This window comes from Kryptolebias marmoratus, linkage group LG14 (genome assembly GCF_001649575.2).
Source record: "Kryptolebias marmoratus isolate JLee-2015 linkage group LG14, ASM164957v2, whole genome shotgun sequence".
Taxonomy (NCBI): Eukaryota; Metazoa; Chordata; class Actinopteri; order Cyprinodontiformes; family Rivulidae; genus Kryptolebias; species Kryptolebias marmoratus.
In genome coordinates this window covers 16,597,402-16,609,623 of record NC_051443.1, presented here as the reverse complement: position 1 = coordinate 16,609,623, position 12,222 = coordinate 16,597,402, and the positions used below count along the sequence as shown (strand labels likewise).

At 42.7% G+C, this 12,222-nt stretch overlaps 2 protein-coding genes across 3 annotated transcripts in view; one reads left to right on the top strand and one right to left on the bottom strand.

The window, feature by feature from the left end:
* LOC108247548 (zinc finger protein 664) overlaps window positions 1-4,493 on the bottom strand; it is a 17,537-nt gene extending 13,044 nt beyond the window's left edge. The window contains exon 1 of the mRNA XM_025010472.2: window positions 4,386-4,493. Coding sequence (XP_024866240.1) covers window positions 4,386-4,416 — 31 coding nt within the window. The 5' untranslated portion in view covers window positions 4,417-4,493. The remainder of the gene's footprint in view (window positions 1-4,385) is intronic.
* Window positions 1-7,492, top strand: part of LOC108247532 (PH and SEC7 domain-containing protein 4) — a 12,809-nt gene extending 5,317 nt beyond the window's left edge. For both annotated transcript variants that reach the window (XM_017435732.3, XM_017435731.3), the window contains exons 5-16: window positions 553-1,521; window positions 2,491-2,571; window positions 2,662-2,774; window positions 2,888-2,946; window positions 3,034-3,123; window positions 3,226-3,269; window positions 3,990-4,150; window positions 5,529-5,599; window positions 5,668-5,813; window positions 5,902-6,046; window positions 6,440-6,586; window positions 6,680-7,492. In XM_017435732.3, coding sequence (XP_017291221.1) covers window positions 553-1,521; window positions 2,491-2,571; window positions 2,662-2,774; window positions 2,888-2,946; window positions 3,034-3,123; window positions 3,226-3,269; window positions 3,990-4,150; window positions 5,529-5,599; window positions 5,668-5,813; window positions 5,902-6,046; window positions 6,440-6,586; window positions 6,680-6,964 — 2,311 coding nt within the window. In that variant the 3' untranslated portion in view covers window positions 6,965-7,492. The remainder of the gene's footprint in view (window positions 1-552; window positions 1,522-2,490; window positions 2,572-2,661; window positions 2,775-2,887; window positions 2,947-3,033; window positions 3,124-3,225; window positions 3,270-3,989; window positions 4,151-5,528; window positions 5,600-5,667; window positions 5,814-5,901; window positions 6,047-6,439; window positions 6,587-6,679) is intronic.
* The last annotated feature ends 4,730 nt before the right edge of the window (window positions 7,493-12,222 follow it).

Sequence of the window (12,222 nt, the reverse complement as noted above, 5' to 3'; positions counted from 1 at the left end):
TACATGCTCATACTTTTCATGTTCATACTTTTCAGTTGGCCAACATTTCTATAAATCCTTTGTTTTTATTGGTCTTCAGTAATATTCTAATTTTCTGATATGATGAATTTGAGATTTTCATTTGTTGTCATTTGTAATCATCAAAATTAAACGATATAAACATTTGAAATATATGAGTTTGTATGTAATGTATGAATATAATATACAAGTTTCACTTTTTAAATGGAATTACTGAAATCAATCTACTTTTTCATGATATTCTAATTTTATGACCACCACCTGTACTTAGCTATGCTGCAATGACAGACTGAATAAAAAGAAGAAAAAAAAACATGCTGGTCACCGATCAGGTCAGTCAAGTCACCCGCAAAGCCATCAATGCATCCCCAAGTTAGATTTAAAACTTAGATTTAAAAGCTTTTCTGATTAAGTTTCTGTTTTGAATTGACAGTATTTCCTACTTCACAGTGCTTTTTAATGTCAATTTCCTAACATTATGTGCTTTTGTTTTCAAACAATAACCCCAGTGTATATTTTACCCACACTTTTTAGGGAGGTACCCGAAGAGCCAAAACCCGAAAACACTGGACTGAACATATGTACAGATGAACTGATAGATCTGCAGGAGCCCGAGCTCGTGGAAGATAGTATACACTCAGTGGCGGAGAAGGATGTTGGGATACCGGCACAGTTGCACGAAGACCTCCCAGTCCAGCCCGAGGAGCTAGAAATGTGTGAAGGTGCGGATGACAGCGTGGACCCTGAGCAGACTGAGGCTGTGAATGACAACGAAGAAGCTCCAGCACAGGAGGAAGAAAATGCAAAGCAGATAGAAAACTTGCCAGAGACGGAAGAAGTGACTGAAGATCTCGGGGAGACAACTTGTTTAGAGCATCAAGAGTGTGAGCAAATGGCTTCACAGGACAGCCCTCAGCCTGAAAACTCTGAGTCTGAGCAACAGGAGGAGGCTGAAACGCCAGCAACGGACTCTGAGCCGTTAGGACAGTCACAGGGCCTGGACCATTCACCGGAGATGGAACAGACTGACCAGTCAACCTGTCAATCTGAAGATTCAGAGCAGCCAGGGGACCCTAATCAGCCGGAGCAGGCAGCTAGTGTCGAAGCCGAAATCGCACAGCCGCAAGACCAGACAGGGCCGTCAGAGCGGAATGAACAGTCATCTCATCCAGCGCTATCTGAGAAGACAGATGAGTCAGACATCACTGAGCAGTCTCCTGAGGCCGAGGTCATCCAGCAGACAGAGGAGGCCGAGTTAAACCAGGTGGGCGAACGGGAGGAGGAGGAGGTGGTGTTGGATCAGGCGGCAGATGTTGGGCCGACCGACACTGGGAACGCTCAGAAAGTTGTAGCAAATGGAGAGCAACTCAAAGCCTTGGACACAGAGGCGCCCTACATGAACGGAGGTGAGGTGGACAGAGGGAAGGCCCGGAGACTCGCCGAGCGGCTCTTTAACCTGGACAACGTGGAACGAGCAGACGTGGTGGCGCACTTTGATAAAGAGTAAGCACACACTTCCAGTCCATTTCTTTTCCGTCTTCACAGAATGACAAAATGAGCACCGGAAAATTAGAGCTGGTTGAGGATCAAATTTGTTTATTAGAATAAAATCAAAACATTTGTTAGAGCATACTACATATATAGCACCACTACAGTACTGATAAAAAAAGAAACAGCTTTTTTCGATATTACAACCCTGTATCATCTGTTAAAGGCTTCATTTTTGTAAATACCATCATCATATCATCTGGTTTGTTTCCAGCAACATAAGATTGTTTCCGGACCAGGCTGTAGCTCACAGTGTGCAGCCTGGGGTCATTAACGAAGGGTGTAGAGGATGTTATGTTTGGTCAAAAGGACACGTCGACCTACTATGAATAAAACAGCCGTGGTAGCTATTCTTCTGCTGTCTCTTCTGTTGCATCAGATATGGTAGAAGCAACAATGAGAGCGTTCTGTAACTCAGCAACCCTGAGACTAAATGAAACTGAGGAAATGAGCCTATTTCAGATCTCTTATTTTTTCACCCCGGTTTGTTCATTTGACTCGTTCAGTTGTGGAAATTATGTTTTCAGGTTGGGAAATTAGCTTAGAAGAGGACTATGTTTTTTATTTGGGTTAATATTATAATTATTATTGCTTCAATGTATGTAAAGAATTATTTTCTTTTCATAAATGCTGCAATTTTCTGGACTTTTTTTTTATTGTTGTTGTAGTTAATGTAACTTCTAAATGCTTGGCTGTTATGCTTAAGATTTAATTTTTTTTGGTTTCATTATTTTATTCTCTTTTGCTTCCATTTTAGATGAAACGTTCATCAAAACAACAATCATTTTCAAAATATTTGTCAACTTTTTTAGATGATGAGCACAGTCCTTTAATTTGAGGACAGTTTACTGGATCCATACTCGTGTGTAGACCACATTCAGTAAAACCTTTGTCACATAATATTCATTTTTTTCCTTTTTTCAGCAATGACTTCAGTCACGCTGTTGGAGAGGAATACCTTAAGTTTTTTGACTTTACCGGACAAACTCTGGATCAAGCCCTCAGGTGAGAATTACAGAGAAGCTATATACGTAAAGAGCATTTCTCATAAAGACACATCATCATCTTCTTTAAAATGCCGTCTTTCGCCTTCAGGTCTTTTCTGAAGGAGGTGCTTCTGATCGGGGAGTCTCAGGAGAGAGAACGCGTTCTGCAGCATTTCGCCAACCGCTTCCATCAGTGCAACCCCGACTCCTATTCCTCTCCAGGTGAGTCAGATTATCCGACGTGTCAAAGAGACAGCTGTGAGGGCTCAAATACGACGGGTGCTCACATGTGTCATTGCTGCTGTCTTTCTTACTTTCATTTTTTATATCCTCAGGTGCCGTGTTGGCTCTGGCATGCGCCGTGATGCTTCTCAACACTGACTTGCATGGGCAGGTCAGGCTGCGCGTTTTGTTTTTCCACTTTGTGTCGTTCAGCTAAGTGTTTTCATTCAGACACTCGTGTGTTCTGTTGTGTTAACAGATCGTAGGAAAAGCAATGTCGTCCTCGAAGTTCGTGTCCAACCTGGACGGGATGAACGATGGGGGGAACTTCAACAAGGACCTGTTAAAGGTAAAACTGGCACACGGTTCTTTTTGTGAAACACTTTAAAAGGGAAGTCTGAACATGATTGTTAAAAAACGATTCCATCCTTTTTCTCTCCGTGTGCTGCAGAGTCTTTACAACTCCATAAAGAGTGAACGTCTGGAGTGGGCCGTGTAAGTGAAACGTCATAAAACATTACATGAACAAGAAAAAAAAACAGCGTTGTCTGTGAAAATGCAGCACGAACGCTGAGTGTTGAGTGACTTTGCTGAAGTTTGTTGACAAAGCTGAAACTTAAATAGTCAAAACTGAAGCAATCAGAATGCGCTCAGGCAGTCAGAAGCCAAGCTAAAATGAGCCGAACACTGAAAAGCTAAAATTAGCTGAACAGTAGCTGAATATAAAAGCAGGAAACCATAGCTAAAAAGGTAAAATTTGCAAAACAGGAGCTAAAATTAATCAAAATGTAACTAAAAGCTAACAGTAGCAAACAGCTAAAAGCCAAAAAAAAAGAAAATAGTAGCCAAAAGCTAAGATTAGCAAAACTGTAACCAAAAGCTAAAATGATCTAAACTGGAGGACAGTCACTAAACTGTAAATGGAGAAAAAAAAGGACAAAAATAGAGCAAGTTTGCTAAAGCAAATTTCAAGGAGAACAATGTTTTGAAGGAACTGAAGAGATCTTATTGTGTTTTTAACGAGGACATTTTTGCAAATAGTCCTATATTTTAAATAGTTCAAAAAAGTCATATTATGAAATAGTTTGATTAGAAAACAAAAAGCACACACAGAAAAACTAAAACCAGGAAAACATTAGTGCGAATGCTGACTCGGCCTTGTCAAACCTCGACATTTGATCTGGCTCATCTCGCTCCCCGGTTTGTGTTTTAAAGGGACGAGGAGGTGCTGAAGAACCTGGTGGACGATGCGGGCGAAAATGCCCCTCGCTCAAAAGCAAACCCCTTCCAGGATGTCCCTCATGACAAAAAGGCCTCCGTGGTCAAGGAGGGGCACCTCCAGAGGAAGCTCCATGCTGACATCAATGGCAAACGCAGTGAGTACGACCCAAACGCATCGTAACAATGCAGGAGGCTGCATCAAAGGCTTTTTTTGTTGCTGTGTGTTGATCAGGACGTTAATATTGGAGGAACCTGAGGATTACTTAAATAGGCCTAAACTTAAAGCCACTGAGGTGTTCTATAAATGAATCTGCTAACACTGACTTCCTGTGTCTTGGAAACGCAACTCTAAGCATGTTCTATCCCATGAAGAGAATATTTATTACTCACCGGCACGTTTCTGCATGTATTTATAGTCCATAAAGTTCCAAATATTGTGCCTAAACAAAAGGTAGTAGGCTGTAGCAAAAGTCAAAACTCTTTATCCCTTCCAGCCAGCAGCACCTGTCAGCTGAGGGACAATTAACCACCTGTAGAGAAACTTCCAAACAGGACAAAAGTGACACCTACTGGCCCAACGGGGGGCTTACACATCATCTTACAATAATGGCTCCTACATATGGCGTTGTTGTGGTGCCTGAAATGGAGGATATGTACTGCCGTGTGGCTTTTAAATTGAAAAAAAGACATTGGTGAAAGAAACTATGATGTTTGTGTCCCTCACCGATAAAGGAAACACTTGTAAATGTAGCTGAAACTTCAAAACGACTTCATCTGAAAAACCTTTTGTTAGTTTTGGACATTGTTTGAAATGGTTTCAACCTCGTCTCTTTCGCTGGAGACACTTATTCACTTTGTTGCCATTTTCCTGACTGAACAACAACCACGTTGTTGTTTAACTGCTCAACGTGTCCCGCTGCTTATCAGCCGTTGACTCAGTTCGGCCGGTTTAATCCCCAAGCAAAAGTAGTTGTTAGATGAGATAGAAAAATGCCTCTACGAGCCAGGTTATACAGACAAAAGCTGATATTTTTAGCAGCAACAGCCCGCACGGCGTAGCAACGCAAAACTGTTTAGTTAAAAAACAGCACCAACATAAACGTAGACTTCCTTCGAAAGTGGCGAGGTGTAAAAAAAACACTAAATATAGCGTTCGCTTGAAACGCTTAGGAAGTTTGAAGTTTCTCTGAAAACAAGGTTACTGTTTTAAAACTGTTAGAAAGTAAAAACTAAAATGTGATGGATTAGGTAAAACGTGCAGGTGAGACAGAATATTAGTTCAGGAGGATTTATCAAATCGGTGGTTCGTACAGGTGTCAGCAGTCACTCATTTGGTTTGCACAAGGTTGCACCCTCCTGTCTGTTGAAGAAATTAAGACATGTTTTAAAAACAGAATTTGGGGGACTTTTAATAATGCAGCAGGAATCTGCAGATGTAACGTGTATTTGGATAATTATTTGTCAGGTTCTGACGATGTCAGTAACAAGGATTTAAATGTCATTTTAACCTGCTGGATGGTTCTGTGTGTGCAGCTCCTTGGGGGAAAAGAGGCTGGAAGATGTTTTATGGAGTGTTGAAGGGAATGGTCCTTTACCTACAGAAGGTCAGTAACTCAGCTCATGTAGTCCGCTAATCAGAATACAGCTTTTCATTTCATTTTGTGTGTGTCAGAATGATTATTACAAGGATCAGATGACGAGTGAGGAGGTGGTGAGCGTGCATCACTCTCTGGCTGAGCAGGCCTCCGACTACACCAAGAGGCCCCACGTCTTCCGCCTGCAGACGGCCGACTGGAGGGTGTTTTTCTTTCAAGCCTCGTAAGTTGCGATAAATCAGGAGTGTGTTCGTGTTGGTCGACTTCAGCTGTTGGGGTAAGAGCATCTGCTTGTGTTTTTTACCCCTCAGATCCAAGTCAGAGATGAACTCCTGGATCAGCCGTATTAACCTGGTTTCGGCTCTTCGCTCATCGCCTCCGTTTGCCGCCGCGGTCGGCTCTCAGAGGAGATTTTTCAGGCCGATCCTCCCCTGCTCGCAGTCCGCTTTCAGCCTGGTACACAGTTACCCATGTTCTTATACATCTACGTGTTTATTCCTTCTTTAGAGGTGTTCCTAAAGGGTTTTTGTCAGTGAGGCGGCAGGCTTTTTTGTATCAGATCAGCCATTTTTAAAACCTTTTCCTACCTCAGCTTTTAGATTTTGTTTCTTTTCTTTATAAAGTGGGACCAGATGTTGTCAAACAGGCTCCTGTAAAATCTGTACACTTATAGTTTGGCCTTTAAAAACAGATTTGTGCTTAGTTTTAAAGTTTCTGGTTAGATTTTGTCTGGATTTTTGTTACAGATGGGGAAAAAAGGGTCATAAAACAAAGTAAAATTGTTTAAAATCTTTTTGCTTCTCCAGTCTTTTTTTTTGTCACTGTCTGAAACTCTTACTGTGTGTGCAGGAACGTCAGCTGCAGTTTCACACAGGAATGCTGGAGTCTTTTCAAGCCGACCTGTCGAACCAGCAGCAGAACGTCCCGGATGCCAAGAAGGCCAAAGCCAAGGATCTGGAGGAGCGTCGCTTCAGGACTGAGTACCTACAATACGAGGTACTGAGGCTGCGATGAGAGCGGGGCGTTTAAACGCGATTGCGTGAAGGCCCGCGGGTGACGCAGTGTCTGTTGTTTGTTGTTCGCTCGCAGAAGTGTCGCTACGAGATCTACATCCAGATGCTGGAGACCTGGAACGCCATGAAGAAGACGGACAGCGGCGCGTTGAGCAGCGCCAACCTGACCCTGTTCGACAGAGCCACGTGCGCCGACTCCGTCGTGGACGGGCAGGAGGACGAAGGAGGGCTGAAGAAGTCCTACTCCAGCCCGTCTCTGGAGCTGGACATGGCGACTCCGGTGGTAAAAGTCAAGCGCAACATATCCGAGCGACGGACTTATCGCAGAAGGATCGTCCCTCGATGGAACAAAGAAGTCTGAGATAAGACGAGCAGTTTGTGGACTCTGAAATAGTATATTTATACAGTTTTAGTTCGTGAAAGAAGAAAACTCGAAAGACCCAAGTGAAAACCTCCAAAGGAAGTTTTCTTGAAATCTTTATTTTGTGCACTTTTACAAAAACAAACCACAGCTGTCAGATTTTCTCAGGGTGGAGGTGAGACCACAGTTTATTTGTTGAGTGGTCTAAAAAGTCGGGACCTAATTTATTCGTTTTGTTGGAATATTTAGGTCGTTTTTTTTATTACTTAAAATGCTGTCGTCCAGACATTGCAACGTTTTACATTTGGGCCTGAATGTGCCTCAAAAACATTACCCACAGGAGGGCGCTGTAGAACAGCACATCTCGGAAAGTCAGTTTTAGTTTTTCAAGTTGCACTTTCTTTATTTGTCTGTTTTTCGTATCGTGTCAGCTTCTTTTGAACGTTCATAAAGTTAATATTCCTGTTAAAAGTTTTACTCAAATGAAGGATTTTCCTCTAAAATAAACCAACTGAAACAAGAACTTGACGCTCTGGTCTAACTTGTCCTTGAAAACTTGGACTCGCTTTTAAAACTTTAGATTTAGACCAACTGTTGGAAACAGAACAGCCCCTGTGTGATTCTTCCTGTAAATAATTGCGTCCAGTTGGTCGTATTTTGACATCTTTTACCCCGACTTGGTGATCGAGATGCCTGATGTTGAAACTGAATCGAGACAGAGGACAGGCGGACCTGAATAACCTCCTTCCTTGTCTGGTAAGTGTAGCTTTGTCCCCCTTTGGACATCAGGAAGAGTTAGTTAGCATGTTAAAGGAAATATCCTGCATTCGTTCACAGGGAGGACAACAGCTCATTAAGATAAAGTCAGATTCTGCAGATGAGGATAACTGATTGGCCACATGAGTGACAGGGGCCCCGGGGCCGTCGCTGCACCTTCAGGAAGGCAGGTGGGGGTGGCGGCGCCATTTTGACGAACCTCAAAAAAAAAGTTACATGGAGAGGCAACTGTTCTTTCAGCGTTCCTTGTTTTCTTTGCGATCCAGCTGAAATATTCAGGCCACGGTCTGAATTCGCTGACGTCACAGAGGAGCCCCGGAGAAGAGCCTCTCCTCACTTGGCCTGCGGAGCGCGACCTCGGCAGCGGTGGTGGTCTCACGTCTGGTGGAGTGCCACCGCTCTCCTCCTCTCCACCGAGCAGTAATGACCGGGGCTGCGTTCGCCGCTGGGTTCAGAGGGCGTCTCTCCCGAAGAGCCAGCCTGTTTTTGTTCCACCTGCGTTGCTCCATTCTGGAGCGCTGTGCGACTCGGTCAGGCCTGGGTGGGTAATTAAAAAGGCAGAGAGTTGCAGGAGGCTCCAAAACAGATCCAGGTCACTTCTTTTTCCCTATCTCTTTTTTAGCTTTTTGCCCATTCCTCTAAAACTCTCCCTCCATGATCACAGAAAAAACACCTGAAAACACAGCATGCTAATCCAAAACGTGCTGAAAAAACACTCATGTTGATCTGTTGGCCTATTTCCTGAACTCATTCTCAGTCTGCCTCTGACGCCTTTACACGCTCTACTTACTACTTTTCATCTTTTATCCTCATTAACACTTGATTTCTCCCACTGTCTCTTGGAAAAAAAAAGAAAAAGTCTTGTCCTTGGTGTCACCCCCATCGCTCTCCTTTGTCTTCCTTTTTTTCCGCTCTTGACTGCCGGCTGCTGATGTGAAGTGTCTTTCCCAGTCCAGGGTCCTTGAAACCTCTCTGTGAACTTTTCACGAGTTTTGTTTTTCGCCGCTAGGGCTCCGCTCGGGCTCCGCTCGCCTCTTCAAAAGACACGAACGACACTTTCCTCCTCTCTTGCTCTCAGCCAGCATTTCAAACCTTCCTGTAATTTTCCTGCAAACAGTCAATGAGCGGCTATGACTTTTGGTAGAGATGTGTCGCAGAATATAGACAAAATTTAAAAAAAATGTGAGAAAATAACTGGAGATCAACGGGATTTTGGCGAAACACAAAAGAAAACCCAGCCCTCTTTGTAGCTTTATAGCCCAGGCGTACGTCGCAGTAGAAACATCATTTAAAGCTTGAACTGGTCACAGAAAGTTGGACTTTACATGTCTGAACTGTCATTTTAATATCTTTTACAGTTTTGACACAAATGCAGTTTAAGTTTTACGATTTTTACAGATTTTTCCACAGAATGATCAACAGACAGTTGATGTCGCACACCAACCTCTGAAATGTCTGAAATCATCAGATGTTTTGCAAACAAACTCTTCTTACTCCCGTAACTCCTCTGAGTACAGATACAAACAATACATCAAAATGTGGGTATTTTAGTCTTCTTTCACCCGACGTGTCTCTCACGGCTGCAGGACTTACAGTTTTCTCTCTAATTTCCCCAGAAAACAGAGTGCAGAGCCAAACCTCCGCACACTTTGGTTATGTTTCAGCTCAAAGTATTCTCTTGAAACCTGGAAGTGAAGGTTTTTTTTTTTTTTAAACTTATCAAATGTGCATAAAACACTGTAGAAACATAAAAATCGACAGCTGGGATCGTCAGAGATGGTTCAAGAATAGTCTAGATCTGACATTTCCCTCCAAAGTTGTTTTTTATTTATATCTCTTTGATTCAAAATAAATCAAAGGCAGTAAAGAAGAAACACATTTCCTGCTCTCTTTAGCATAGCTTCTCTTATGGTCGCCCCCTCTGACAGAGTCCACTGAAACAAGAGTGGCTCCTTAGAAATGTTTGCTTTTTGCAAGTTAAAGGAGCCTTTTGAGAGGAGTTAAGGTTTGCTCGAGGGCATTTCGATGCATGACCTCTTCTTGCCCTCTTTTCTCCCTCTTCACACACACACACACACACACACACATCTCGGACCACTCAGTCTCTCCGGGCGCAGACTTCGAGGCGTTTCAGATGCAGGACAAACATATCGGACGAGACCTCAAAGCCAGAGCTCGGAGGGTTAATGTTTGAGGTTTAATCTCCTCCAATCTCGCCTCGGCTGATACGGGAACCTGTTTCAGCTCCCAGATTTCGTTCAGACCTTCGGACATTTCTACGATCTTTACTCTGCAGCGCGCAGCCGATGAATCAGTCGGATCTGTACGTCTGTCTGAAGTTAAATAAGGTGTTTGTCGGTTGTGTGTTTGACTCCCTGAACCTCTGCAGGTCAACTCTTTCCTTCAGGGCGGTACCTGATACCTGGAAGATGTTATCCACCTTTGTGTGTGTGTGTGTGTGCTTTGAGAGGTGCGCTGTTCTTGATGTCTTCCAGTCAACAGTAGCTTCCTGCCTCCAGGCTCTGTGTGTTGTTTAATAGGGCACCTGCCCGTGCACAGAAACACCCTCTGTTTGACCACTTTGCTCTGTTTGACTGGCACATTTGTTTTCTGCTGCCTCTGTGCTGAGATTAGATGGCTTTCTTGAAATTTGAGGACGGCGCCGTCATTTTGAAGTTCGCTCGGAGGTTCCCGGGCCTTTTTTTTTTGTTTGTTGGGTCCACGACTGGGGTGTTTTAGATTCATGTTGTCTGATACGGTGATGCCTCCAAAAAAGAAAAAAGAAAAAATGGAAAAGAGAAGATTTTGTGAAGATGTTGTGAAATAAAACCTCACAACTTAGAACTCAAAGAGAGCTATAACTGTCTGCACGTCCTCCTAAAGGAATGCAACATGAACATGAATGATACGTAACAAAATACCCAAAAGTATCTGATGGAAAAAACGTGTCAAATGAAGTATTTTATTTTACAATTTTAATAAAAAATCTGGCATCCTCTAAGTCCTGGCTCAGATGAAATATAAAATTATTACTATTTCTTCCCCTTAAAGCCCAACTTTCTATGTAATATATTTAAAAAATGTTCTTTTTTTAAGCCTGAAACAATTTTGTTTTCTTTAGGCAAAACAAAAAAAATGTGTCTGGTGTGTGAAAGGTTAATCAGCTGACGGGTGTGTGTTCTCCTTTGAGAACTGAAAACACTCTTTTGTGTCTTTCTTTTGTAACTGGATGCAAAAATAAAAATAAAAAATCAGCAAAAAGTAAGTCATGCTAAGGCTATAAATAATTAAAAAAACACACCTTGCATGAACTCCATCAGAGCCTTTGATTCATTAAGTGTTATAATTAAAAGTGCAGTCGTTCCATGATACTCAGAGGGGTTTGCTTTAAACTTGATGAACAATGGTAGATGATGTTTTCTAAAATCAGCAAAAAAGAAAAAGTTGCCTTTGTACCAGAAGTCAGGTGATAATTGGCAAAGACTGGTTCTTTGATCTGGTCTGGAGTTTTCGGTTTTCTTCACCTGCTGCTCAGTGTCGGCTCTGTGCCGCGCCGAGACACACGAGACAACTCTTCTCACTCCCAACACATGAACATGAAAACGTGTTTTTAGTCGGTGGGAGGAAACCGGAGTACCCAGGGAGAACACAGGGAGAACACAGGGAGAACACGAAACAATCAGGAGAGGATTAAACTTTAACTCTGTGAAATATTTGGCTTGAATATTTGACATGGTTTTTTTTTTAAAACCCTAACAAAACAACAGCTCTTGCTGACTCAGTGCTTCTCTGACTTTGGGAGGGAAACACTGGTGGCCTTTAGAGAAATATATCAGTTCTTGGGTGATTATCTTTCAGGGTCATCATAGTTAGACGATAGATTTAGTCAAAATTCTAAAACCCGTTTGCTGGTTTGGGTGGCACTTTATTCAGTTGTTCCTCTCCTTGGCTGTTAAAATTTATGCTCCCTACAGGATAACCTTTAGCAGTTTTGATGATCCTAAATGCACCACCCCATCAAATTCAAGCTTTTCAAATACTGTGCTTTAACACAACCATGCTAGGCTTTGTGCTTGCTGAGAAATGCTAGCTAACGCTTTAACTAGGGTTGTGAACATGATAATCAGTAGTTGCCAATCATATAAAATGCTAAAGAAATGGCTCAAACAGAAGCACTGGGCAACATCAGTGAAGAAAGGATGAGATAAAAGCTTAAAAACTGATCAGATGTGCAGGTGAAGTTCTCCCCCTGTCCAGCTGCAGGAAAACGTTCTGCTCCAAACTTTGGGAAGTTGTAATTGCTGCGAGATGATCTGAAAAAGCTCATCTGCTGGAGTTAATCAGTGTATGACGGAAACAAAAAGCTTTAAAATAACCCGACACGTTTCATCCAGAAATGAACACAAACCGGGTCGACTCGAGGGCCAAGAAACAAAAAACCCCACCTGAACCCGACACAGAGGCACTCGGCCCCCGCAGCT